Genomic DNA, 24,068 nt, shown 5'->3' with positions numbered 1-24,068 from the left:
CTGTACTTAAAAGCAGAGCCGAAGATCTAAAGACTAGCTAGAAAGCAAGAAATCCAACCATTTCCTGCTTCCTAGCTAATCTAAATCTCCCGGCACAGCAGAACAGATGATGGTTGGAAAAAGAAAAAATAGCAATTTAGCAGGCAAGTTTACGGGGTAAGGAATGAGTGGGCGGGGAGGGTTCCTGCAGGCCATGTGGGAGGCGCAGCCTTGTGTTTCTGTGCAGCCTGGATTAATTGCTTTGTGGGGGGTGCTCTGGCGGTGAGATTTATCTGCGGCCCACCAAAATTTTATCACGGCCCACCAGTTGGCAACCGCTGCTCTACACAATGCTTGCCACATCTAAGAAGCCCTCCCCAGTTCCCTCATTATCTCTAAGTCGTACTATAAGCTAAGGGGTAAGGTAAGGGGTCGACTTGACAATTTCTTCAAGACAACAGATATCTTGTTTACTTGTAACTTCACCTTGGGCGGATGTTCCTATCTTATTTACTTGTAGCCTTGCCTTGAGCGGATGTTCCTGTTTTCCAAGAAGATTGTAGCAAGTCATCACATACGATTTAACTGAATATACTCTGAGGTTAATACACAACAACAGGAACATCATAGCTTAATACACTATTATAAAAGAATAACTTATTTATTTCCTTCATACCTGAGACACTTTATTTTGCATCTGTTGATGCTTCCAGATGGTCTCCAAAGGCAGCCCTATGTAGGACACAATGCAGCAGTCTTGTGATGACCCAGGGTGGGATACAAAACAAACAGAGTCACAGAAAACAGATGAAGCCCCTTTTATTCCTTCACTTTGCTTCCAAGCTCCGAATATCCTTGACGGAAGACAAAACAACTCCCACACAGTTACACGAAGAAGGAAAAAAGCAACACAAACCAGGCAAGATAAGGGCTGGAGGATGTCCACAGATAACACATACTGGTAAGGACGCCAAACTCAGAGAGGAACTATAAACTAGAGATATTTACACAATTTGTTTCCAGCTTTGGCCAGTACACAGGTCCAAACTCTTATTCAGTTGTCACACCTGCAACCCATGAAGAGGATCAAGGCCCTCTCCTCCCGAGGAGACCACATCTCTCCCTTATCCTCTCCTCCTCCCTGCGTGCCCTAGGATGGATAGGGGGTGGGCCTGGGTCCTCCTCTGACTGCTCAGCTGGCCTCTGCCCTACCCCAGCCTCCTCCACAACCTCCGGAGCCACACTTCCATTCCCTGTCGGCTGGTCTTCCTCCCCCTCAGAGTCAGTCTCCACCAGGGGCATGACAAGTCTAATAAGGGTGGTAACGAGCTCATGGGCTATTGTAATCAGGTCTTCCTGTGCCATGTAAGGTCAAAACTGCTGCATCAGCCAAAGATTGGAAAAGATCCTCATGACTGCGGATTCCATCTCCGGATTAAACAAAAGAAAACAAATCCAGGAGGACTCTCAAGTCATAGATCTCTTCCAGGGGCAATGCAACTCCATCCAGAGACAAAGAGTTGGAGTCCTAGAATATAAATAGTATTGTAGCTCCAACTAGCTAGCATTTATTTAAGTCTGTTCTCTCTCATACAGACCTACTCTGCTTCCAGGCACTGGAACAAAACTTTAACAATGTCTCCAGCCTGTCTCAGGATTGTGATGCATACAATTAGACATAATTGGTGTATTCCTGTCTTGTGTCAGAAATGCAGGAACTAGAAAAGGGGAAATTATCTAATATTTTAAAAATTAAAAGCTTTAATAAAATATAGATTTATATAGTTCTAGCCCAGTAACCAGACCACGTTAAAGACAGAGAAATTTCTGATCGAGTCGGTCCCAGAGGGCATTGTAGAAGATGTATCATTCTAATTATCACATTAGCAGTGAATGTGTATTGATGATGCCAAATGGCTGTTGGATGGAGCATTTTAATGCATCTTTGTATGTAACTTATTATTGTGCTTAATCTATATTATTTACTCTGTGTTACTATTACTTTCCTGCTTGTATCACAAATTTGTGAAACTGAGAAGCAAGATCCAATCTGAGTCGGTCCCGGGACCAGAAGTTTTGTCTTCCGAGCTTTTGGACTTGTGCTGGAGCCCATCTTCAGAGAACTTTTCTCTAGCTAGAGAGAAGTTAATTGAAGATGGGCTCCAGCACAAGTTCAGAAGATTAAAACTCTGGTCCCGGCAACCAACCAAAGTTGGACCCTGCAATATTATCCCGGGACACATATATTCATCTTCATTCACTGAGAATCAATTTTATATGCTGCAAGATGATACAGGTGGAGTAATCCTGATCAAATTCTTTCTTTGCTTTCCAAATGCTTGATGTTAAAAAAAAGTATTTGAGAAGAGCACCGTTATGTATGTTATGTTATGTTGTTATGTTATGTTGTTATGTTAATCACTGTATTTAATACATAATAATGGAAATATCTTGGCCATTTTTCTTATGAGAAAGCATACATATAGAGCATTGCACACCAGAACAACTAGACACAAGAATAGTTTTTTCTGGAACGCCATCACTCTGCTAAACAAATAATTCCCTCAACACTGTCAAACCATTTACTAAGTCTGCATTACTATTACTATTCATCTTCTCATCCTTCCTTTCACCCATCTCCTCCCACTGAAGACTGCATGAATGTAAAACTTTGTTGCTTGTATCCTTATGTTTTTTTTAAAAAAATTGACTGTTTACTAGTTTGGTTTGATTTGATTTGATCACTTATTATTATGTTTCCTAGTATGATTTGATTGCTTATTTGTACTCTTTGACTACTATTAAGTGTTATACCTATGATTCTTGACAAATGTATTTTTTTCTTTTTCTTTTTATGAACACTGAGAGCATTTACACCGAAACAAATTCCTTGTGTGTCCAATCACACTTAGCCAATAAAGAATTCTATTCTGTTTTGTTCTGTTCTGTTCGATTCTATTCTATTCTATACAAAGACACAGATAAATTAATTTTCTTTTTTCTGTTAGAAATTAGTGTGTCTGAATTATACCTTTAATGTGAACCAAGTCTATTCATACCATCCTTTATGAAGAATTCTTGATTTTTTAGCTTTTCTTCTGCTTACTGCACATTGCCTGGTTCCAGGCTGAGGTAGTAGTTTGTACAGTTTGAGGGTCTATGATACCACCCGGTACAGGAGATAACTGTACAGGCCACTGCCTTGCCTGGGGCAGAGCTTTACGACAAGAAGAAATTTCCTGCCCATGTTTGGTGTTTGGTGCCAGGTAACAGTTGTTCTCTGGAAAGCACCGGTTTGTCTCAAATGCTTGTATATGTTGCAGATTTCCTTGTAGCTCTTTTGTTTAGTGGAGAGCCGGCTCTTCAAACTTTTAGGTCTAATCTTGTTCATTCACGTTTATCTGTAAAACTATGCCTTGAAATAAATGCTTGCTGATTCATCGGAAAATCCTGGAGCAGATTGTTTACACAAAATAGAAAAACTTGAAGAAATATGAGTTTGCAGACATAAATTGGTATCATTTAGTTTATATTTGAAGAAAGAAAAATTGACTTATCCTGTAGTATACTTAATCTGTTGTACCAGCTGACTTACATATATTTTGAGACTTGATCACCTACAGATAAATGTTTTTTTTTAAGAAAATCCTATAATTTAGCAACTTTCCAATGCATTCATCCTGTATTTACCAATCATCTACATTTAAATTAGTTAAGAAATGCTGCAATAAAATATTACACATTATTCTTGATTTCATATTCATGGTTTATGCTACTAATTTGTTGCTTTTACATTGTTTATCTGCTTTAAAATATAAGGTTTAATCAGTGTTTCATATACAAATTTTTATAGCAATTAACTGAATTCTGGTTCTATATCTGTGGATATAGAAATACTGTATGTAACTTTTTGAGCCAGATTCTTGCAGAAGATTACACTTCGTGACTATTGTTTACACCCACAATAACTGATTGGATTTACATATTTTGTTGTGCTATGGTTTGTTTTCACTGTGATTTTTATATGTGTTTAGTTCATATAAAATACCAAACCATATGCCTAAATAGCGCTAAATCTTTGTATGCATGGGTGAACTGTGGTTCATAGCTGAATGTTTGTGAACTTGGATACCATAGTTAATTCCATTATTAAAATGTGAGATGTGCAAACATAGTCGGCTAATATTAACAAAAGTCTTACTCTAATAAGCAAGCTGCATTAGAGAGTACTTTTATATAATGTTTGCCTTGTTGATGTTTCCATACAGATACTATCAGATATCTTTCTCTTCATGACAATAAATACATTAGATACTTTCCAGGACATAGCAAGAGGTAAGAGGAGTAAAGTATAGCTTATAATTTATATTGCTTTGACTCTAGGAAGAATTAAACATATAAGAGTCATTATAACTAATCTACAATATATTTTGTTCTGTTTTTACTTATGTTGCCTACATTTTTATCTTTTTTCAAAGAATAAAATATTACATATGGCATATGATGCAGACTGCTTTGGCTGTATTATTTTTTTCCCTCTTCATTTCAGAGTTGTTGCTTTATCTATGTCTCCAGTGGATGATACCTTTATATCTGGCTCACTTGATAAGACCATCAGACTTTGGGATCTCCGGTCACCAAATTGTCAGGTAAACTTCTAAAGTCTACATGAAGCATGTTAAAGTATTTCAAGTGTTATATAGATTGTAGATTAAAGATTTTATTTCCTGTGCAAACATTTCAGTACATTTCTAGATCACTTCCTTTTCAAAAAAAAAAAAAAAAGCAGTATTTCAGAAATGATTGTTTTGCATTTCTGTTAGAGATGGTATCATTTTATTTAAATAGATCGCTGTTAATACACGCAGTTGCATTTGTTAACTCAACCTGAGATTTACCTTAATCACATGGGAGTTGACTTTTCAACAGTGAAAATGAACACAAAATCAAAAGGCTTCTTTTTCACATTGGGAACACAAACATATGGTTCTAACTACTTAACAGTTTGGAGATTTACCTTAATCAATCAGATTTAACTAGTGTAGCTCACAAAGATGCATTTGTTTTCAGGTAGGTAGGTGTGTGTGTTACAACATTTATATAGCTGGTCATCTTATATCAGATTCTGGATGGATATATATGCCTGTGTGTGTGTGTATTCACAATCTAGGGTCTGATGCATCCACAAGGAAAACCTGTATGCTCATTTGATCCAGAGGGGCTGATTTTTGCAGCAGGGGTCAATTCAGAAATGGTGAAACTTTATGATCTTCGCTCCTTTGATAAGGTAAGTAGTTGTGATGACCTGTAGTCTCTCAAAATAACCCAAAACCCAAAACATATATTAAAGTCCGGTAAGGCCTTCAACTTAACTTTGCTGTTTTATTAGGCACAGTTTAAAGTCACAAAAGTAAATAATGAGGCAAACAGAAAACCAAAACAAACCGCATTGATGAGAGTTCCGAAGCAAGCCAAGATAACTAATCATAAACTCCAGTAAAATAACCGAAAAAAGTCCATGGGAAGAACGCCAGCAAAGATAAACCTCTTTTATGGTGAACGCTAAATTGACTCCTGCATATTCTAACTGCGCAGTTGCAAATTTATATACATAGCTCCCACCTGCAAGCCATGAGGAGGATCATGGTAATCTCTTGAGTAGACCTCGCTTTTTCCCTGATCCTCTCCCTGCGTGACCTAGGATGGATAGGGGATAGGCCTGGGTCCTCCTCTCACTGCTCAGCCGGCCTCTGCCCTTCCCCAGCGTCCTTCACCACCTCTGGAGCCACACTCCCACTCCCTGTTGGCTGTTCCTCCTCTTCCTCAGAGTCAGTCTCCACCAGGGGCATGATAGTAGTATGTTTAAGTGAAAACACCTCATAAGATTTCTAAATATGGCATCTTTTCTGGGATGAAATTCCTAGGATCGTAGATTTAATATTCAGGCATATAAAGGCAAAAAACATTGAACTTGAGACTTCTAGGAATTGAAGCATAAACACTTTTCCAGTATCCTTGGCAAGTTCTGTGGTCTAAGAAAATGAAAATTCCTTCCCAAGTCAGACAAGGTCTGCCTAGTGTAGTAGGCTTTGCAAAATGATCTGAACATCATGGAATAGTTTTGCTGCATGCCAACATCTGTCTTTCTTTTTTGAAGGGTCCATTTGCTACCTTTAAGATGCAATATGACCGAACCTGTGAGTGGACCGGCCTAAAGTTCAGCAATGATGGAAAACTCGTTCTTATTTCAACTAATGGAGGGATCATACGACTCATTGATGCCTTTAAAGGAGCGGTTCTTCATACGTTTACAGTAAGGAACATTTCTATATCTCCGCATATGGTCTGTGTTTTAGATGTTCTTTAGAATTAAGACAAGATTTGTGGAATATTGAGTTAGCATTTCAGTAGAAGACACTACCATAGCTGAAAATAAGGGTACTTAATTCATCAGGTTATTTTTTCTGGCCCCTTTTTATTAAGTGAAAATTGAGGTTTGATAGTGCATCCCTTATGTAAAACTGAGCCATTAAGCTGGAATATCTGAGGGTAACTTCTTAATTGAAAGAGATCTACTGGAATAAATAGATGAAAAGGTAATTGATAAAGTCTTTATAAAATCACGCTTTAAATTACGTTTTAGTATCCTCCCATCCTCTTACACTCTTTCAACCCATGGAGTTAAGAAATAAATTATTTTAAATTTGACTACCATTCATAGCTACAAGTATACATTCTCATTAATCATGACAAGAAGAAAAATCCCCTGTTCTGTGGTTCATTTTGGATTTTTAAATAGTTCAGAGGTGGTAACAATTTTTCCACTCTTTGGTTTTTAAATTTTCCTGGGAAAACTATAGGTGGTGTCCATGTGATGCTATTCAGATTTTTCCCATTAATTAAAGCTTAATTTGAGAGGTAGTTTGGCATAGTAGTTAAGGCACTTGGACTAGAAACCAATAGAATGTGAGTTCTGGGCCTCCCTTAGACATGGAAGCCAGCTGAATGACTTTGGGCCAGTCATCATCTCTCTCATCCAGCCCACCTCAGAGTTTGTTCAAATTTATGTTCATCTTATTCTTTTTACAGGGATATAATAATAGCAAAGCTGTCACATTGGAAGCTTCATTCACTCCAGATTCTCAGTTTATAATGATTGGTAAGAGAATTATATTTCCTATGTATATATAAATGCAGCACCGATTATATAAAATAATTTCAGGGTCACTTCCATAAATCATTCAAGTGGTTTGTATCTTTTGGGGAGGATTTTTATATGCTTCAGTTTTGCTACAATGTGTTATTTATCGCTATTGACTTGAGTTGCTTAATGAATCAATCAGTCCTGATTCTGTTGATTCTGGTTGAAACTGCAGGATCAGAGGATGGGAAGATTCATGTCTGGAATGGAGAGACTGGAATGAAGGTAGCAGTGCTTGATGGGAAACACACGGGACCCATTACCTGTTTGCAATTCAACCCCAAGTTTATGACATTTGCCAGTGCATGCTCCAATATGGTAAGGAAACCTAAGTTGATTCAAAACTCTAAGCAAATCAAGTCCTTTTGGATTGAGGGGGGACCTTGGTGGTTTCTGAGCTTGGTTGTTTTCTTAACAAATGTTTCCTTACCTAACATCTTCAAGAAAACAACCCAGCTCAGAGAGCACCAAGGACCCCTCTTTTCAGACTTGACCTACAAATGTTATCTTTGATTGGTACCTTCTGGATTGATTGTATTCAAGTTAAAAAGATCAACAGATTATTACCAATACTGTATCAGTACTCTTTGTAATTCTTGTTAATTCTCTACATTATTTTGAAACGTTGAGACCATGTTATTAATTATCTCACAAAATGGCCACCATGGGGAGTTTGCCTATTTGTAAAAAGGCTTCCAAATTAAAAACAATGCAACAAAAACTTTTAGAGCAGGTATGGTTATTCCCAAAATATCTTTTTACCAGGAAGCAGTCAGGTGCATTTGTTTTCCACTAGTCTGTACACTCTTTGACATGAGGCATCTAAGAGACAAGATTGTAACCATCAAATATCTGAAATAATGCTGAAGAAGGAATGGGTTTATTCTATATTGACCAGAACCAACAGGTTAAAGGACCAGAACCAACAGGTTAAAACTAAAAGAACTGTGGGTAAGCTAAATGACAGGAAGGACTTTCTGATTGCACAACATTATTAGCCAGTGGAACAGGCAAACACATGGTATGGTGAGTTCTCCTTTGCTCAAAGTTTTCTGTACAAAGTTTGTCAGAGAACCTCTAGCAGATCTGCACTGGATAAGAGTTGGAATAGATGACCTGTAATGTCATGTACAACCTTATAATTCCATGGGTTGTTCCATGAGATAGTAGTAGAAAAGTGTAGAAAACTATCTAAGCATTTATTTTTGACAGCCCAGATATACTGTCCATATTCCACTTAATATCCCTAATCTTTTTTTCTAGGCAGACAGATATTTTCAAACAAAGCCACTAGGCTACAGTCATTTTTATTTTCTGAAAATTCCTGTTAGGCATATGTGCTGGTTGAAGTCATTACTGCAAATAGAACATGGTGAACATGGAGAAGTGGCAAAGTGATGCTGATGGGATATCATTCTGCTACTTCGTTTTACCAAAATGCTGTTTTAAAAAAAAGCAAAACTATAGCTCCATTTTTCTCATTGTCACAAATGAATATGTTATTTCTGTAAGGAAGACCCCTCCCCCAAGTCACACTCAGGTTAGACAATCGGCCAGGGGTGTCAAACACAAGGCCCGGGGGCCAGATCCGGCCCACAGGGCCACCCTAGAAACAGCAAAGGACTGGTTTGCGGTGCCTCTGTCCGTAAAAACAGAGCTCAGGAAGGCTGCACAGGGTCCTCCCGGACTCCATTTTCAGCCACGACGGCCTCCTGCCACCCTCTGCCAGCAAAATCGGAGCTTGTGGGGGGCATGCGCATGGTCCCCTTGAGCTCTGTTTTCACTGGCAGAGGGTGGCAGGAGGCTGTTGCAGCTGAGAACCAAGCGGGAACCTCGTTTTCACTGGGCAGAGTGCCCGGGCCATTACAGATGCCTCTGACATCAAGTTGGCCACGCCTACCCTGGCCCCCAAGGGCAAGCATAACCTTGACGCAGCCCTCAATGAAATCAAGTTTGACACCCTGCAATAGACAATTATTTCTGTATGCTTGGATGACTCTCTGGGTAGGCAGAAAAATATTCATTTTTCTATTTAAATAAATATTTTAAAAGAGTGGTAAGACATATTTCAGATGATGTCTATTCAGAGGCTGATCCTTCCTTTAGTATTATTTAAAAGCTCTGGTATATGGAAGAGTATCATTTTAAGAATCGCATTGGCCTATGCCAGTCAAGTAAATGTGGATTGGAATAGTTGAAATAGAAAATGTTTGGCACTCAGATTGATTTAAATAAACACCATGCATTTTTGTCCTACATATATGCATTCTGGTTTCTGTATTATACCAAATTGGTATACTGAATTTGATTTTGTGGTTGATCTTCTCCCAACACTCCTATTTAATAAAAACCAAAATAATTTATTTTAAAATATATTTGGGTTGTAATAATGGATCATTTACATTCAGAATGTAATAGTGGTGTTAATGATAAAAATGCTGTTCCATATATACATAATGTTCTTCTAGCCTATTTTTCCTCTGCCAAAAAGTTCCTTACAAATATACATCTACAAATATTCTTATGCATTTCTGCTTAGAGAATTCTACTGACACAACAAAAGATAATTGAATTAAAATGGTCTTTTCTCTTGATGTGAATTGTGTTAATTATGTCACTTTGTGACAGATGAAGCTAAGCTGTTCATTAAGCTATTCCCCTGCGTTACTGAACTAGTGGTGGCTGAAAAATGTGTAGGTGCATTGTTTTAATCTTCTAGTATCACATTAAATCAATCACAATGTAATACCAGAAAAGTCAGGTTGTTAAAGACAGTCAGGGAACATACGAAGATTCTTATAAAGTAAAAACTGTATCACAGTTTAGAAACTGAATTTCTAAAGGGCCATGAATGCTGGTTGCCCACCGTTGTACACCCCTACAACCTTGCCTGCAGGAAGTGCTTGCAACTTGGGTTACCTCTCTGATTGATGCTACTTCCCTATTAGTAATGGAGTAGAAAAATATTGTCTCTGCACAGCTGCTGCATAATCATTTGGATAGCTGTTAAATAAAGGGCATAGGTGGCCATCACAATATAGCCAGGATTGCCTGCTGATGCTGTATATTAGTTTTTGGCATTGTTTTAAGACAAACCTTCTTGAACATTAACATTATCTTCTGTTCTTTATTCAGGCCTTTTGGTTGCCAACTATAGATGACTAGTCTGAATTCATCACTTCCAGTAGACAGTTTCCATACTGTATTGAAAGCAATGCAGTATTTATAAAGACAACAGTGAAAGTATTGGAATTGTGTCAGCTGGAGATGAATATTCCTACCCAGCACATTCTGCATGTATCTCCTTTTGTCAAGCTCTTTCCTGCATCTCCTACAAAGGATTTCTTCACGTGACTATACAGTTACTGTTCTGAAAATCTGAACATCTCTTCCAACATCAAATTGAAGCAGAACTATTACAGCTGAAATCAACTAGCAGCTTTGCTTTGGAGTACATTCTGAAAGAATTTTTGCCAGTCCTTTGTTTTTGTAGATGACTTATAAACTCCCGGGATTTTGGACTTGGTTAAAAGTATATTTTTTAACATATTCTGTCCCATTTGAAATATCAGCAGTATCCATGCTGTGTACTCTTGTGCTATATAAAGATACCTTTGTGCCATACATACATACACACATACATTTATACAGAGGGGCAGAAAGATCAATATCAATTGCTAGGGGGACATAGTTATACGATCTGAAGAGAAACCAGAGTATGGGGACATTGTTAAAGATGTTTAGCTTTTAAGTGCTCCAACAGGTTCTGAATCTTTAGGAAGCCGTACGATCCTCTTTGCCATGGGCAGCTTCTGAAATGAACAGATAATTGGAGTGTTTGGGTAGAATGCCAAGCAATACAGAAGTCTCAGCTGGACTGGATGGAAATGCACTTCCTCTTCTTTCAGTGTATCTTTGCAGATTTTTATAAATACAGGGAAGGGGAGGAGAATGAGAAAGGGTCACTATTGTTTTTTAACTAGCAGGTATTAAAAAAAGTGATATTGGACCAACACAGTATTCTGGAATTAGTGTTAGTGTACTTGTCTTTCTCAGAGCATTCCAAGTTTCTGTTCTTCCAAGTACCAACTTATATTCCACTCTTCACAGTGCAACTAGTACAGCTCCTCCCTCTTGCCTACACAGGAGATCTCCATTCATTAAGCACTGGGATATTCTGTTTATGGAAATTAGCCTTTTCATTAGTGGGTTGGATGAAATTGTATAATTACCAGCTGATCTCATTTTTATTTCTGCTGGTAATTATACAGTTTCATCCAAGCCCGTGTTTATTCACTGCAGTAGAATGAAGGGGCCCGTTTTAACTTTGTCTAAGCATTTTTTCCAAGGCAACAGAAAATTTAAATTCGTGTTTTTATCTTCATAAGATTTTGATTTTATAATATTGATGCTGCATTTCCTATAAATGTTAATTGTGTTGTATCAACTACTATAATCTTCAGCATCTGATAACAATCTATACACTTTAAAAACTGCATTTCATAGAAGCATAATTTCAATGCTTCATGCTCTAGTTTTTTTTTAATATTAAGATGCTGCTGTCTTTTCCATCCATCAGAACATTTGGATAATATCAGCACCCTTCTTTAGTACACCTGGCTTTGCTCAGAAGTATTCATATTCTGTGGAGATGTTTGCATTATTGGTATATTGTACTAAACCCTCCATGGAGTTGAGAGGCACGAGTCAGCCTGAGCAATATAATTGGGGAAGTTTGTTTTGGTGAATAAAAGAAGGGGAGGGGGAATTTCCTAGCTGATATTAAGCTGACTGTTGGATTTATATTTAAACTGGGTTTTGTGTTTATGCTCAACAGTTTATATCCAACAGTAAGATTTTTCCTGAGCCAGCTAGCATCTAATAATACAGATAACTCCAGCTTAGGGAATTACTGTAGATACATCAATGTTCTACCTCTTGGCTTGTTCTTTGTGAAAGATTTTGCAAGCCAATGAGCGGCAATTTTGGGACACATGGCAGGATTGTTTTTGCAATGCCGGTTGCGACAATTAATTGCACAATATACTATATGTTCTTTTTTATGGCCAGTTTTACTAGATATCATTTAATCAATTTTATGCTTGTTCATAATTTCAGCATTTCTTCAGTAATGCAAATCAATAGAAACATCTTTTTAAGAAATGAATACACTTTTGAATACACTGCCCTTGACCTAGAACTGGTTTTTGTTTGAGTAAAAGTTAATTTTTTACTGGGAATTGATTGTGGGATCGTTTTTTTTTCCTTTAGAAATGTTATCATTTGCAATGTATTCTGATTTCTTACATTATGCATTCTAATAACATACTGCATTTTTACATCTGTATTTTTATAAATATTTCCAGTCAAGAATAAATTACAGTATTAGGTATAAGACAAGATTGCTCTCCTGTATGAATTGTTTTTTTATATTTCTTTTTAATTTCATCTCTAAGCACATGCTTATGTCAAAATACATTGGTTGGCTATTTTATTACTGTTTTAAAAGCATAAAATCTGAAGCAGCTCAAGATAGTAAGATAAATCCTTGTTATGCTTTTTACCAAGTTTTTTTTTGTAATCCAGAACAATTGATCCACCAAGTCAAATTCTCTTATCCTGCTGCTCCAAAAATCTGTAACTGTAAATTAATTACTTTCAAAAGTGTTTAAGAAATTATTGCACCACTGCTATGAGGTTGTTTGAAATCCTTCCATTCCCAGCCACTTACTCATGACCCAACTACAACCTTAGTTGCTGCAGTCTGTTCACAAGGCATAACAATCCAGAGTGCAAGTGGGCAATCTCACAATCTCTCCTTTATCGAGAAAGCCTGCTGACTAGAATTTAACTGGCTGCCAATCTCTGCCAGTGCAGTCCCAGCTCCTTCAAAGATATTTAGTCCATCATGAATTTATCATAGCAAAAAGTATCAAGTCATCAAAATATACTTTGTGCAAATGACTAAATTAAGGAAATTAACATAGGTAAAAATTATTGAAAATATTTGTCAATGACAAGACTATAATTTCCAATGTAAAAGAACAATGCTTCAGCTTAGTTAATTAAAAAAATCCACAATAGTTGGCATTTATAACACTCCATAAACAAAAATATTTCCTATACCTTAGATCTTCCCCTTCAAATATTAAGATAATTAGGAATTAGCATATCAAATAATTGAAGCTATTCCATAATGATTATAGCCCTGTTTGGACTTTTAAAAGATAAGATTTATGTAAACATTTTGAGTTGTGCAGCAGCAGTAAAGTTGTGGTGTTTTCAAAATTGATTTCAAACCCTCTCAAAAAATAAATGTTGATAAAATTCTAATTGGCAGAAATAAGCTTTATTCTGTTTTAAATCAACATATAATACCATAAAAACATGCCACAAAAATGGGACATCTCTTTAAAATATAGTGAAGAGCCCAGAGGGCATAAACCTTGCCTTGAATTTTCCAAACAATAGTCTGACATATAAAATGCTCAATTCTAGAATATCTATTCTCCTCAATAATTTGAATTAAGAATTTCAACAGTAACTACCCACATATGCTGAATTTGAAGGATGAATTTATTTCAGAATTTATTCTACACATTTCAGTTCTAACTTGAGATCCAGTTTGGTCTAGCTGTTAAGGCACCAGACTAGAAAGCATGAAACTGAATTTAAATCCTCCCATTGCCATAGTTGGGTGAGCTGGGTCTAGTCACTCGCTCTCAGCTGAACTCACCTCATAGGGTTGTTGTGGGGAAAATGAGAGGAAGAAGATATGCTGGGTATGTTCGCTGCCTTGTTATTTGCAAAAATAAAGATGGGCTACAAAAAGCATACTTGAAATGTACTATGGCAAGTTGCCACAGGACTAAAGGAAACTCAGAACTTAAGAGAAAAAAGGAACAGTTGGGTTTTTAGTTATTTAGAAATAAATATTAAATTAAAAGTAAAGATATTTGCCAATCTATGGCAGCACCAGTAATTTTTATCAGTATTAATAAAAGGAATCATCTTAAACTTCTACATCAGTGACATCAAGCTTCTATATAATTTATCAACATTCTGTGAGATGCTGGTGAAACTGACAGTCACAGTGAACATTCTTTCATATTTGCTGGGAATGCAATAAAGTATTAGAATTTTGGAAGAATATGTTTAAAGAAATATATAACTAAACAAAAGATTCAATTGCTATGCATAGTTGATGGCCAGATTAAGAAGCTGCAGAGTAAAAAAAATACATTTTTGCCTATAGCAGCTAAATCGGTTAGCTAAAAAATGGGAGTACCTGGAAAATACTTCAATGAAGAGATGAAAAGATAATATCTGGTCTATACCTTTATTTGAAAAAGTATCTCATAAAATCATTTCTGTGATGAGGCAAAGTAATGAAACATGTTATAATGAATAATGGAATGTCACTATTTACATAAGACAATCATTCTGGAAATAGCTTTTGTCAAACTCCACGGGTATATTAAAATGTACCAGTACTGTGTAATTTTTTAAAACTGCACTTAAAGCTTATAAATAAAAAACAAATACGAAATGACCTTGCTATTTCAGACAAATGAGACAAATTCTGCTGGCACGTATTTTATTGAAAATAAAGTTATTTTAAGATATTAAATATATATTCTTTATGTTTGATATTAAGTCCATGCTTATATTACAGTTTAATATGCAGATAAGTTTTATATATAAATACAGTAACACACATAAAATATAAAGATAACCTGAGCTACAATAAACTCTTTCGCAAAAGCCCAAATTAGCATGTTGTCTTGACAGATTCACCCTGAAGTCATACAATGAAGGTAGTAAAAACACTTTAATAGGGTGATACTCCTTAATTTCCTGTAGTTCAAGTTAGTGAACAACTTAGACAAAATCTTCACTAAGGGCTTTTTGTATAGCAATATATTTTTATTACTATTTTTAATATATTTTGTATTGCTGAGGAAACTCTTGATATTGCATAAAATTTTAGGCCACAATACAAAAATTGCCTCTTACAAAATAGATATTAAGTTCTGATTAAATTATTCATCTTAATAAAAACATTATATGGTATCACTAAGCACACGCTAAACCTTCCATATTTAGATAATGAAGAAAGCTAAAACTTTTCTTAAATACCGAATTAGCATTTATAAGTTAGCAACTTGTAAAACCAAGGAAAACACAAGGTTAGTGTGTAACAAAGTCAATGACCTTTTCTGAGTTAGCATCACCACCAGATGGATTCATAACTGGCTGACCAACCACACCCAATATATCAATCCTTAATGGAACTACATCTACATGGAGGTAAATATACAGTGGGGTGCCCCAAGGCTCTGTCTTAGGCCCAATACTCTTCAATATCTTCATCAAGGATTCAGATGAGGGGATAAAAGGGGTACTCATCAAATTTGCAGACACGCTAGCAGGAATAGCCAACACTCCAGAAGATGGGCTCAAGATACAGAAGGATCTTGACATACTTGAACACTGGATCCTATCTAACATAATGAAATTCACTGTTGAGAAAAGTAAGGTTCTACACGTAGGCAAGAAAAACCAAATAAATGCCCATGTATAGAATAGATGGTACCTGGCTCAACAGTAACTGTAAGAGGGATCTTGGAGACACATAAATATGAGCCAGCAGTGTGTTGCAACTGCCAAAAAAGCCAACGTAGTCTTAGGCTGCATTAAGGACAGAATGAAGACCACACGGAGTGCTAGTAGCACTTTACAATGCCTTGGTAAGACCACACTTGGAATATTGCATCCAGTTATAAATAAGATGTGGAGACTCTAGAAGGCGTGCAGAGAAGAGCAACAAAGATGATTAGGTCCAGAGACAAAAACATACGGAGAACAGTTGCTGGAATTGAACAGATCTAGTTTAATGAAAAGAAAGACAAGGGGAGACATGATAGTAGTGTTCCAATATCTAAAGGGTTGCCACAAAGAAGAGAGTCAACCAAAGCACCTGAAGGCAGGACGAGAAGCAATGGATGGAAGCTTATCAAGGAGAGAAGCAACCTAGACGTTAGGATAAATTTCCTGATGGAACAATCAGTGGAACGACTTGCCCCCAGAAGTTGTGGGTGCTACAACACTGGAGGTTTTTAAGAGATTTGGACACCCATTTGTCTGGATTTCTCGCTTAAGCTGGGGGTTGGACTAGAAGGTCTCCAAGGTCCCTTTCCAATTCTGTTATCCTGCTTTCAAAGTCTGAATTTGCATTTTTCAGCAACTGTATGAACAGTTCCATTACCACCTGAAGAGCAGCTGTGCCTCCTCTAGCAGCAGCATTTTGTTTAGTATTCATTCTTGTTATACAATGGAATTGCAAATACAGAAATGTCATCATAAGAAGCAGGCTCTTTACTGTCCTTGATCCAGTAATAGCCATCCTCCTTCCCTCTTGCTTTCTGCACAAGCAGTTTGGCCAATTCTGAAAACCTGTGAAAATAATACTGGATTTTATGCAGTGCAGTTATAAACAATCCTAAAGAAACAGCTAAAAAAGAAATGGCATAATCTCCACGAATGGTATAAAATTGGGAAATACAATATATTGTGTTGAGTATAATTCAGAAGGCATGATACAAAAACAGTTATTCTAAATGCTGTGACTGTCTTTTCTTAAAATACAGACATTCTATTTCTCTTGGAACAGACAAAGTAAGGAGGAAAATGAAAGTGAAACTATAGCTATTTACAAGGGCCTTTCACCTAGAGAGCAATCTTTTTTGTCTTTCCCAAAGACAGGGCAGCAGACTCTGTGAATTATCCAAGTGTTCCAGAAATGTTTTTGAAGTTCTACTCTATATTTAGATACAAAAATTGTGTTGATTAGTTGAGCTTTAATGTGTGTTCTTTGTGCATGTACTTGGTGATAAACTGTCAGGTTGCCTTTCAAATGGAAAATATATATAGTTTGCTAAACACTGTTGTCTGACAGGCTACCAGTACAAAAATAGGCATCGTACTTATGCATTGTGACTGTTTAACCCAAAAACCATTTTTGCTGTTATATTATCGATGGACTGTGCTAAGCTGTGTTGTTCTTTACCAACAAAGACTGAAAATAATATGTAACCATGTTTATGTTTTGCTGTGGAAATTTTTAATAATGTAATTCTCATGTTTAACTTTTTATTCTAGAATGGGAAGCAGATAGTGGTCATCATAGACTGTCACCTTATGTCATTTATGAACATAAATTTAAAAATGAATTGGCAAAGTGTTTTGAGTCCCTCGTTCCCATTTGTGGTTCTTCTATTGGATCATATATAACTTACAAGTTTCTGAAAGAACATTCCAAGCGGGACAATTATATCCCAAGCTTGACATTGTATTTTTTATTTCATGTGTTACCCCATTATGAGAAAAGTTACCTTCAAGCTAGTTTATTGTAGCAGCAAAGAAGGGCAAAATATTGTGTAAACCTGAACAAGTTAAAATAACAAGTTAAAAAGCCCAGCACTTTTACTAATTGCTTTTTCTCATCTTTATAAAAAGTAGTTTAGGGATTAAAAAAAAAGCAAATATCTTTATCAAGAGATGGATAATCATTAAACTCTAGCTCCCAACATCCTAGCCAGTTTAAGGGGATATTTTGGCAGCTGTAAAGAATCATGAAGACAAAAATAAATAATCCTACATCATGTCGGGATAGAAAATACAATTGTCTACAAGCTAAGAAGGTAAATTAAAAAGCAAATACCAAATGTATCCCAGAATAAATGCTCAAGCTATCACATATGAAAGATTCATCCAAATTCAGTTTAGGGGCTTTTTTTGGCCTCTATAAGTCTCAGGCAAAATGAATGCTATGCCCTCTTCCAATACAAAAATGTATTAATTGCCTGGTATTCTAACTGCTCCGTGAGCAAAGGATACTGACAAAGGATCGGAATTTATTTGTTACAATAAGATGTCTAATATAAAATTATAATTGCATAGATTGACTAACATGTTTCACTTCTTATATTTTTAGCACCAGTATTTCTGCCAAGTATTTTTATTGCCTTAGATTTCTGAAGGATTCCTTTAAAATTTGTACTGTTGAAGTTAAAAATGAGGTAGGAGTACCATCAGGTTGAACACAGTTCACACAATATACATTATAGTTAACTATCAGTTAGAAAATGGAATTGATTAATTATTGTTACAGTTCTGTTCTATAAATTTCCATTGAGAGAATAACCTTGAAATTCCCAGAATTTTTGCAACCTCTTAATTGTACCTGTAAGGATCAGTTGTATTGTTCTGGAGAAAATTTCTGACAATTTGGGCTACATCTTCATTGGACAAAACATCCCAAAGGCCATCTGTTGCCATGATGAGGACATCGTCTTCATTAACATTTTCTGATGTTAAATCAAATACTTCCACCTAGTCAGAAATAATGAAATGATTAAAAATAATTGTTGGGATTCTTAAATGTCTAGGTCCTAAAATGTTATAAACCTATGCATTGAAAAGCTGTATCCTATATACAACTCACTCAATATATTTTTCTGTTTTAGAAGCCCTGAAGATTGCACTACCAAAATATAAATCAAAATTTGAAGGTATAACTTGTAATCAATTTTTGAAACGGGGTGGGTGAGGAGAATATGAATTTTGTATAGGTTTGCAATTATGTGATACTACAGGGTAAATCCCTGGCAGTACTTAGTCACTGTGGCATATGGTCACTGAAAAAAATCTGAATTAAAAAGTGCATTCTCTGGGACCAAGAATCTTGGTTCTGTGTTCAGACTCATCCACAGTTACATTTATTACATTGCTTAATTAGTTGAATTCCCAGTTTCAAGATTCCTCCTGCAGGATACGTGGGCTGGGTATGTACAATATTTCACCTAAAATATGTTTATCTATTTGGGTGAGTAAATCATGCCCTTGCAGCTTTAGGAGTATAACAAATTTCTAGAAAGGTATCTGAGTTGATTAAAATATGAGAACACTTGTAAGGAATTGGGATGTACATCAATAGTCTTACCCCCAACATATGCCACTTCATTTCTCAAATCTCCATGTTAAGGTGAAAAATCTGCAAGTGGAGTCTACTTGAAAATCAGAAGAAACCTTCCTGTGATTTGGGACCTCATTATCCTGAGGCTTCTCATACTTAATTTAACCAATATGAAAGATTGTGGCAGACTTCCCTACATTATTCAATCCAGGAAGATCTTGGCAATGCTATATCTATTTTCCTATATAAACACCCACACCGTACTTACATACACAGACTATCCAGACATAACACTTGTAACACTGTTGTAGTTTCTTTGAAATAAAGCTACCGTTCTAAAAGGATGAATAGACTGAATATAGAGAATGGGAAGTATCTAAAACACAGGCTGCTACTATCAATGTAACATAGTACTTTCTTACCTTAGGGATGCAGGAGAGGAAAGGCTTAATTTCTATGTTTGTTTCAATTACTTTTAACAGATGATCGCCCAGGCCTCGAGATACAGCCAGGGTACCTAGTAAACGAGCCTGAAAGAGACGAGAATAGGTCCAGGCTAAAGATGTAATAACTTAAGGCATAGGAGACAATGTCACCAAGAGTTAAAAGTAAGCAGTAATATATAAGTAATTAACAGTATATTTATATCCAAATATTTATTTTGCAGCTTGCAATATCAGCATAGTCAACAGTGTAATTATCATGTAAAAAGTAGCATTTTCCCACAGCATAAGAATCACACTGTAAAAGGACAAGATTGTTTCTACCTAGCAATTAAGAATCAAAATGGGGTGGATCAGCATGGGGAAGAGTTTAATTTCTTAGTGACTGAGCTTTTAGCCAACAGTTCTACTTCATAAGCAAAGAGGACCCAGGATCCAATAAGGTAATCAATAAACTGGCTGCTTTGATTTTTTTAAATATTCAGAAGACTAAACTAATCTTCTCCCATCTGGTATCCTCCAGATTGTGTTGAAATTGCAACTTCCAACCCACATAGCTGACAACTTTTTAAGCTAGGGATTTTAAACTTAACACAACCAGGGAACATCTGACTATTTGAGGTTATTTAGGTTTTAACATACACATTACATTCTCACAATGAAATTTCTCTGAATTACTTCCCCTGACATGGTTCGCTTACTCCCTAGTACATGATCATCAAAAATAGCCCAAAATAGTGAAAATGTTGAAACATGCGCCCACATAACAGTGGTGGTATTCAGCCGGTTCACACCGCATCAGAAGAACTGGTAGCAAGAATTTGGCGTGGGTCGCCGAACTGGTAGTAAGTTCTGGCTGGCCACGCCCCCCACCCGGTCGCCCTCCCGCCCAATGCTCGCTCACCCCGCCTGCCTGCCTGACATTCGCCTAAGGTATTTCTTTCTTTTTTTCCCCTCCCCACAATCAGCTGCAGATAAGATCAGCTGTGTCGGGATTCCCCTTGCTGAGGCCTAGGAAGGCAAAAAATGGAGGGAGGAGCTCAGCCCCCTCCATTTTTTTGCGCTTCCAGAGTCCCTGGACTTTCCCCAGAGGAGCCTTAGGGGAGCAAAAACGCCCCCCCTCGAGGCTTCTTTGAGGCTAGGAAGCTCCCAAAATGGAGCTTGGAGGGGCGCTGTGTGCCCCTCCCTTGCTCTGTTCCTTTTCTTCTAGAGCCCCAGAGAGCCCCAGAGGAGCTTAGGGGAGTAAAAATGACCCCCTCCCGAGGCTCCTCTGTGGCTAGGAAGCTCCCAAAAACGGGTGGGGGCTGCAAAAAAAAAAAAAGCCACGCCCACCCAGTCACATGGCCACGCCCACAGAACCGGTGGTAAAAGTTTTTGAATCCCTGCCACATAGTAGCCAGAGAAGCTTCTCCTTTTGGTCTAACCTGCTCTGGAGAGCACTCATGCCCGACATGTCCATTAGTTTTTCAAGAGCCAAGAATTCCCTTAGCATAGCTTTATAACTTTTATTTTTTTCTTCTACACTTCGTATCTATAATAAGTGTACTGTCATTGTTAAAATTAGAGGATTCGTGGCCAACAAAACCAGAGAAAGCAGCTTCCTGCCTGTGGACACGTCAGAGGACTTCTCTGGGGCCAAATAAGAAGGCTGTCCCTGGTGCTGTTGCCATGAACACTTTCGATAAAGTGCCACCAACACCCAACTGCATTTGTCATCACCCCTCTGGTGAGCTGGACAGCTCGGATAGCAAAGGAGGGAAGTTGAGAGGGCCAGATGTCCTATTCCCTCACTTCTTTTCAGGATTTGTAGCAGTGGAATAAATTTCCAGCCACAAAGTCCCTGCATTCCATTCATCAGAGCTCCCTGGGTGACCAGGGTTCCTCAACGGTCCCATTGTCAAAGTAGCCCTCTCCATTGATTGTGCCCCATGAGAGAAGAGAAGCAAAGAGAGGGATAGAAAAAATGGTGCCAATTCTCTTCCTCTGTCCTCCTTTTCCTCAGAGGTTTCCTAATTCCCAATGACCCACTGAAGGTTAGGCTGAAATCAGAATGAAGTGATAGGCCATCCAACAAATGAGACATGCCCTAGTTCCCTGTTATGCGGCATAGATACGTCCCCTCAGAACTTCTCAGATAAAGAGGAAGTTGTCCCTAGATGACAAAGAAGAATAGAGCCAGATCACAAATCTACCAGATTTTTCTGGGAAATAAAATAAAATTTCCACAACCACAATTCTCTAGGCCTGAAATAATAAATCACACATTCTCTTGGTCAGAGGTATTTCCCTCAGTTACTAATTGTAGGTTTCATGTTTCCCAAGATAGTCCCAAAGGTGCTTTTTCAAGAGGTAACTGAACTTTCTTTTTTTCCTTTCTTTTTGAAAGAAAAACCAGAAAGTTCAGATGCCTCTTGAAAAAGCACCTTTGGGATAACCATGACCTGGATGACTAAGAATCTCCATAGACGTTTCCCAAGATAGTTAATAATTACACTCAATTATGTGTGTAAGGCTCAGGACAGTGAAGGTGTCCTTGATTGTCATACCTCTTTCCTCAGCCAGTGTTAGAACCTCTCGCGACTTCTCTCCCCAGTAAACATTCTGTGGTAGTTCTTACCTTGAACTCTTTGTTAACACAGTGGAAGCATCAATCATCCAGAGGACAGGCAGGAGGAAATTTTACACCCCACAGTTCATGAGGCTACAGCCAGATTTACTTCATAAATGCTAGCCTATCTAGCTTCGTGTTCCAGGTAAAAACATGGAAGCCAACATGACCAAAATCCAAAATTGCTCCTCATACTGAGCACATTCAAGAATAACAAACTATTTGGAAAAGGCCTGAGATTAAACCAAAAAGGGAAAGACTCTTAAAAAATGGAAAAGGAAAGGCAACAGGGCACGATAATGAATTTTATTTTCCATTAGGACCACAAAATGATATGCCCATTTCCCAAAAGCCATCTAGAGAAGAATTGGTCATCAAATTCTACAAGAACAGAACAAAAGTGTTCACAGTTTCAGTACAATCCAAACTATGAAAATGGAGGCCTGAGGGACATCATACCTGTTTCCCGTGTCCATGAATCAGAGGGTATTTGAGATCCTCTTTCATTACTGTCTTATATCCCCTGAAACAAACCAGACAAGTGAGTCTTCATTTTATTTGTCCTTACACTGCATTGTGTCTACAAGTTAACATGGATGTTTAAACCACCTAATCTTAATTGACATTTAATTCTGTGTTGAAATTTAAGGCCCCATCTCAGAGGATTCATAGAATACCCTATACAGCAAAATTGTATTCTTTTCTCTAAATGATTGAGAAACTCCATTTGTGAAGAGGTCAACATCTGAACAACACCATACATGAAGACATTGTATGAAATGCAATGTGAACAGCAGTTCTAAAGCAATTTTAGTCAACCGCTCTATAGAAGTCTACTACACCAAATGTCAAATTATTTTTTATTAGCAAACCTATTTCATTCTCCCCCATCATTTATTCTTCACCATTATTAACAATAAATATAAGAAATTTGGCCCAGAGGACTCCTAATTTTCATTTCCACTTTTAAGGAAAGAAAGTAACAATTAAAGATCACTGGAACACTGCATGGCATATTTATCAGTGTATAGAAAGAAACAAAAAGTTCCCTTTAGGTTTTACAAACATTCCCTCCTTCTGTAGACTAGAATCCATTCTAGTTTCAATATTTTTGATATGCAAAGAAAACAATATGGCTGTAGGCAAACTGGCCACTGCAATGTTACTTGGGATTCTCTTAGCCTAAGTGGTTGGAACAAGGATAATAAACATGAGGAGAGGAAAGAACAAAAGTAGGTAGGACAAATGGATGCAAACCATAACCAAGAGGAGGTTGTTAAGAAGCAACCTAAGGAGAAAAGGAAGGAAGGACTGCTTGTCCAAAATAGAAAGACCTAAAAGATTACTCATACAAAACACCTAAAACCAGGCCATTCAAGAAACTCACCAGCCTTCCATTGAGTAATCTCGATAGAGGACCTTCTGGCCTACGTCATCTCCTTTCAATCTCCTTGGAAACTCAAACCGTGTGAATTCATCTGCTAGGAGCTTTGGGTAGATGAAAGCCTAAGGAGGGGGGGAATGAAAATGGGGAACAATATTGTTCTCAGAATACAATGAGCCTTAAGAAGTAGAAGCTGAAAATAAGAACTGGCCCTTTCAGATTTTAGGGAAGTCACTCGATTTTTTCCCATGAGGATTTTTTTTACACGTACTTTTCCTCATAGAAAAAGATAAAAGGCTTGGATTTCTTCACTGGGCAAACAACTTGTTATTCTAAGGGATAAGAACATCAATCTAACGTACTCTTTGTCTAGTTATATGCAATTGCCAGAAATCTGCAGCCAGCATGACAGAAAATGTAGAGAGCTGAAATTGTCTGAAAGGTATCAAACTGGGGAAGACTGTACTAAGCACAGC

General features: G+C 37.2%; 2 protein-coding genes across 2 annotated transcripts in view; one reads left to right on the top strand and one right to left on the bottom strand.

Annotated features, from left to right (window-relative positions):
* Positions 1–14,810, top strand: part of WDR82 (WD repeat domain 82) — a 22,440-nt gene extending 7,630 nt beyond the window's left edge. The window contains exons 3-9 of the mRNA XM_026683560.2: positions 4,248–4,314; positions 4,529–4,628; positions 5,150–5,266; positions 6,137–6,292; positions 7,069–7,138; positions 7,356–7,498; positions 10,316–14,810. Coding sequence (XP_026539345.1) covers positions 4,248–4,314; positions 4,529–4,628; positions 5,150–5,266; positions 6,137–6,292; positions 7,069–7,138; positions 7,356–7,498; positions 10,316–10,345 — 683 coding nt within the window. The 3' untranslated portion in view covers positions 10,346–14,810. The remainder of the gene's footprint in view (positions 1–4,247; positions 4,315–4,528; positions 4,629–5,149; positions 5,267–6,136; positions 6,293–7,068; positions 7,139–7,355; positions 7,499–10,315) is intronic.
* The window catches only part of PPM1M (protein phosphatase, Mg2+/Mn2+ dependent 1M), a 26,147-nt gene continuing 16,584 nt past the window's right edge, over positions 14,506–24,068 (bottom strand). The window contains exons 6-10 of the mRNA XM_026683544.2: positions 23,596–23,714; positions 22,668–22,731; positions 19,580–19,687; positions 18,426–18,574; positions 14,506–16,636 (exon numbers count right to left, since the gene is read on the bottom strand). Coding sequence (XP_026539329.1) covers positions 16,492–16,636; positions 18,426–18,574; positions 19,580–19,687; positions 22,668–22,731; positions 23,596–23,714 — 585 coding nt within the window. The 3' untranslated portion in view covers positions 14,506–16,491. The remainder of the gene's footprint in view (positions 16,637–18,425; positions 18,575–19,579; positions 19,688–22,667; positions 22,732–23,595; positions 23,715–24,068) is intronic.

The sequence above is a fragment of the Notechis scutatus genome, chromosome 2, assembly GCF_049901735.1.
Source record: "Notechis scutatus isolate UNSWTSFEM ecotype Mainland chromosome 2, rNotScu1.2, whole genome shotgun sequence".
Lineage (NCBI taxonomy): Eukaryota > Metazoa > Chordata > Lepidosauria > Squamata > Elapidae > Notechis > Notechis scutatus.
Note: the sequence above shows the minus strand (reverse complement) of the source record. Positions and strands in the feature narration are given on the sequence as shown.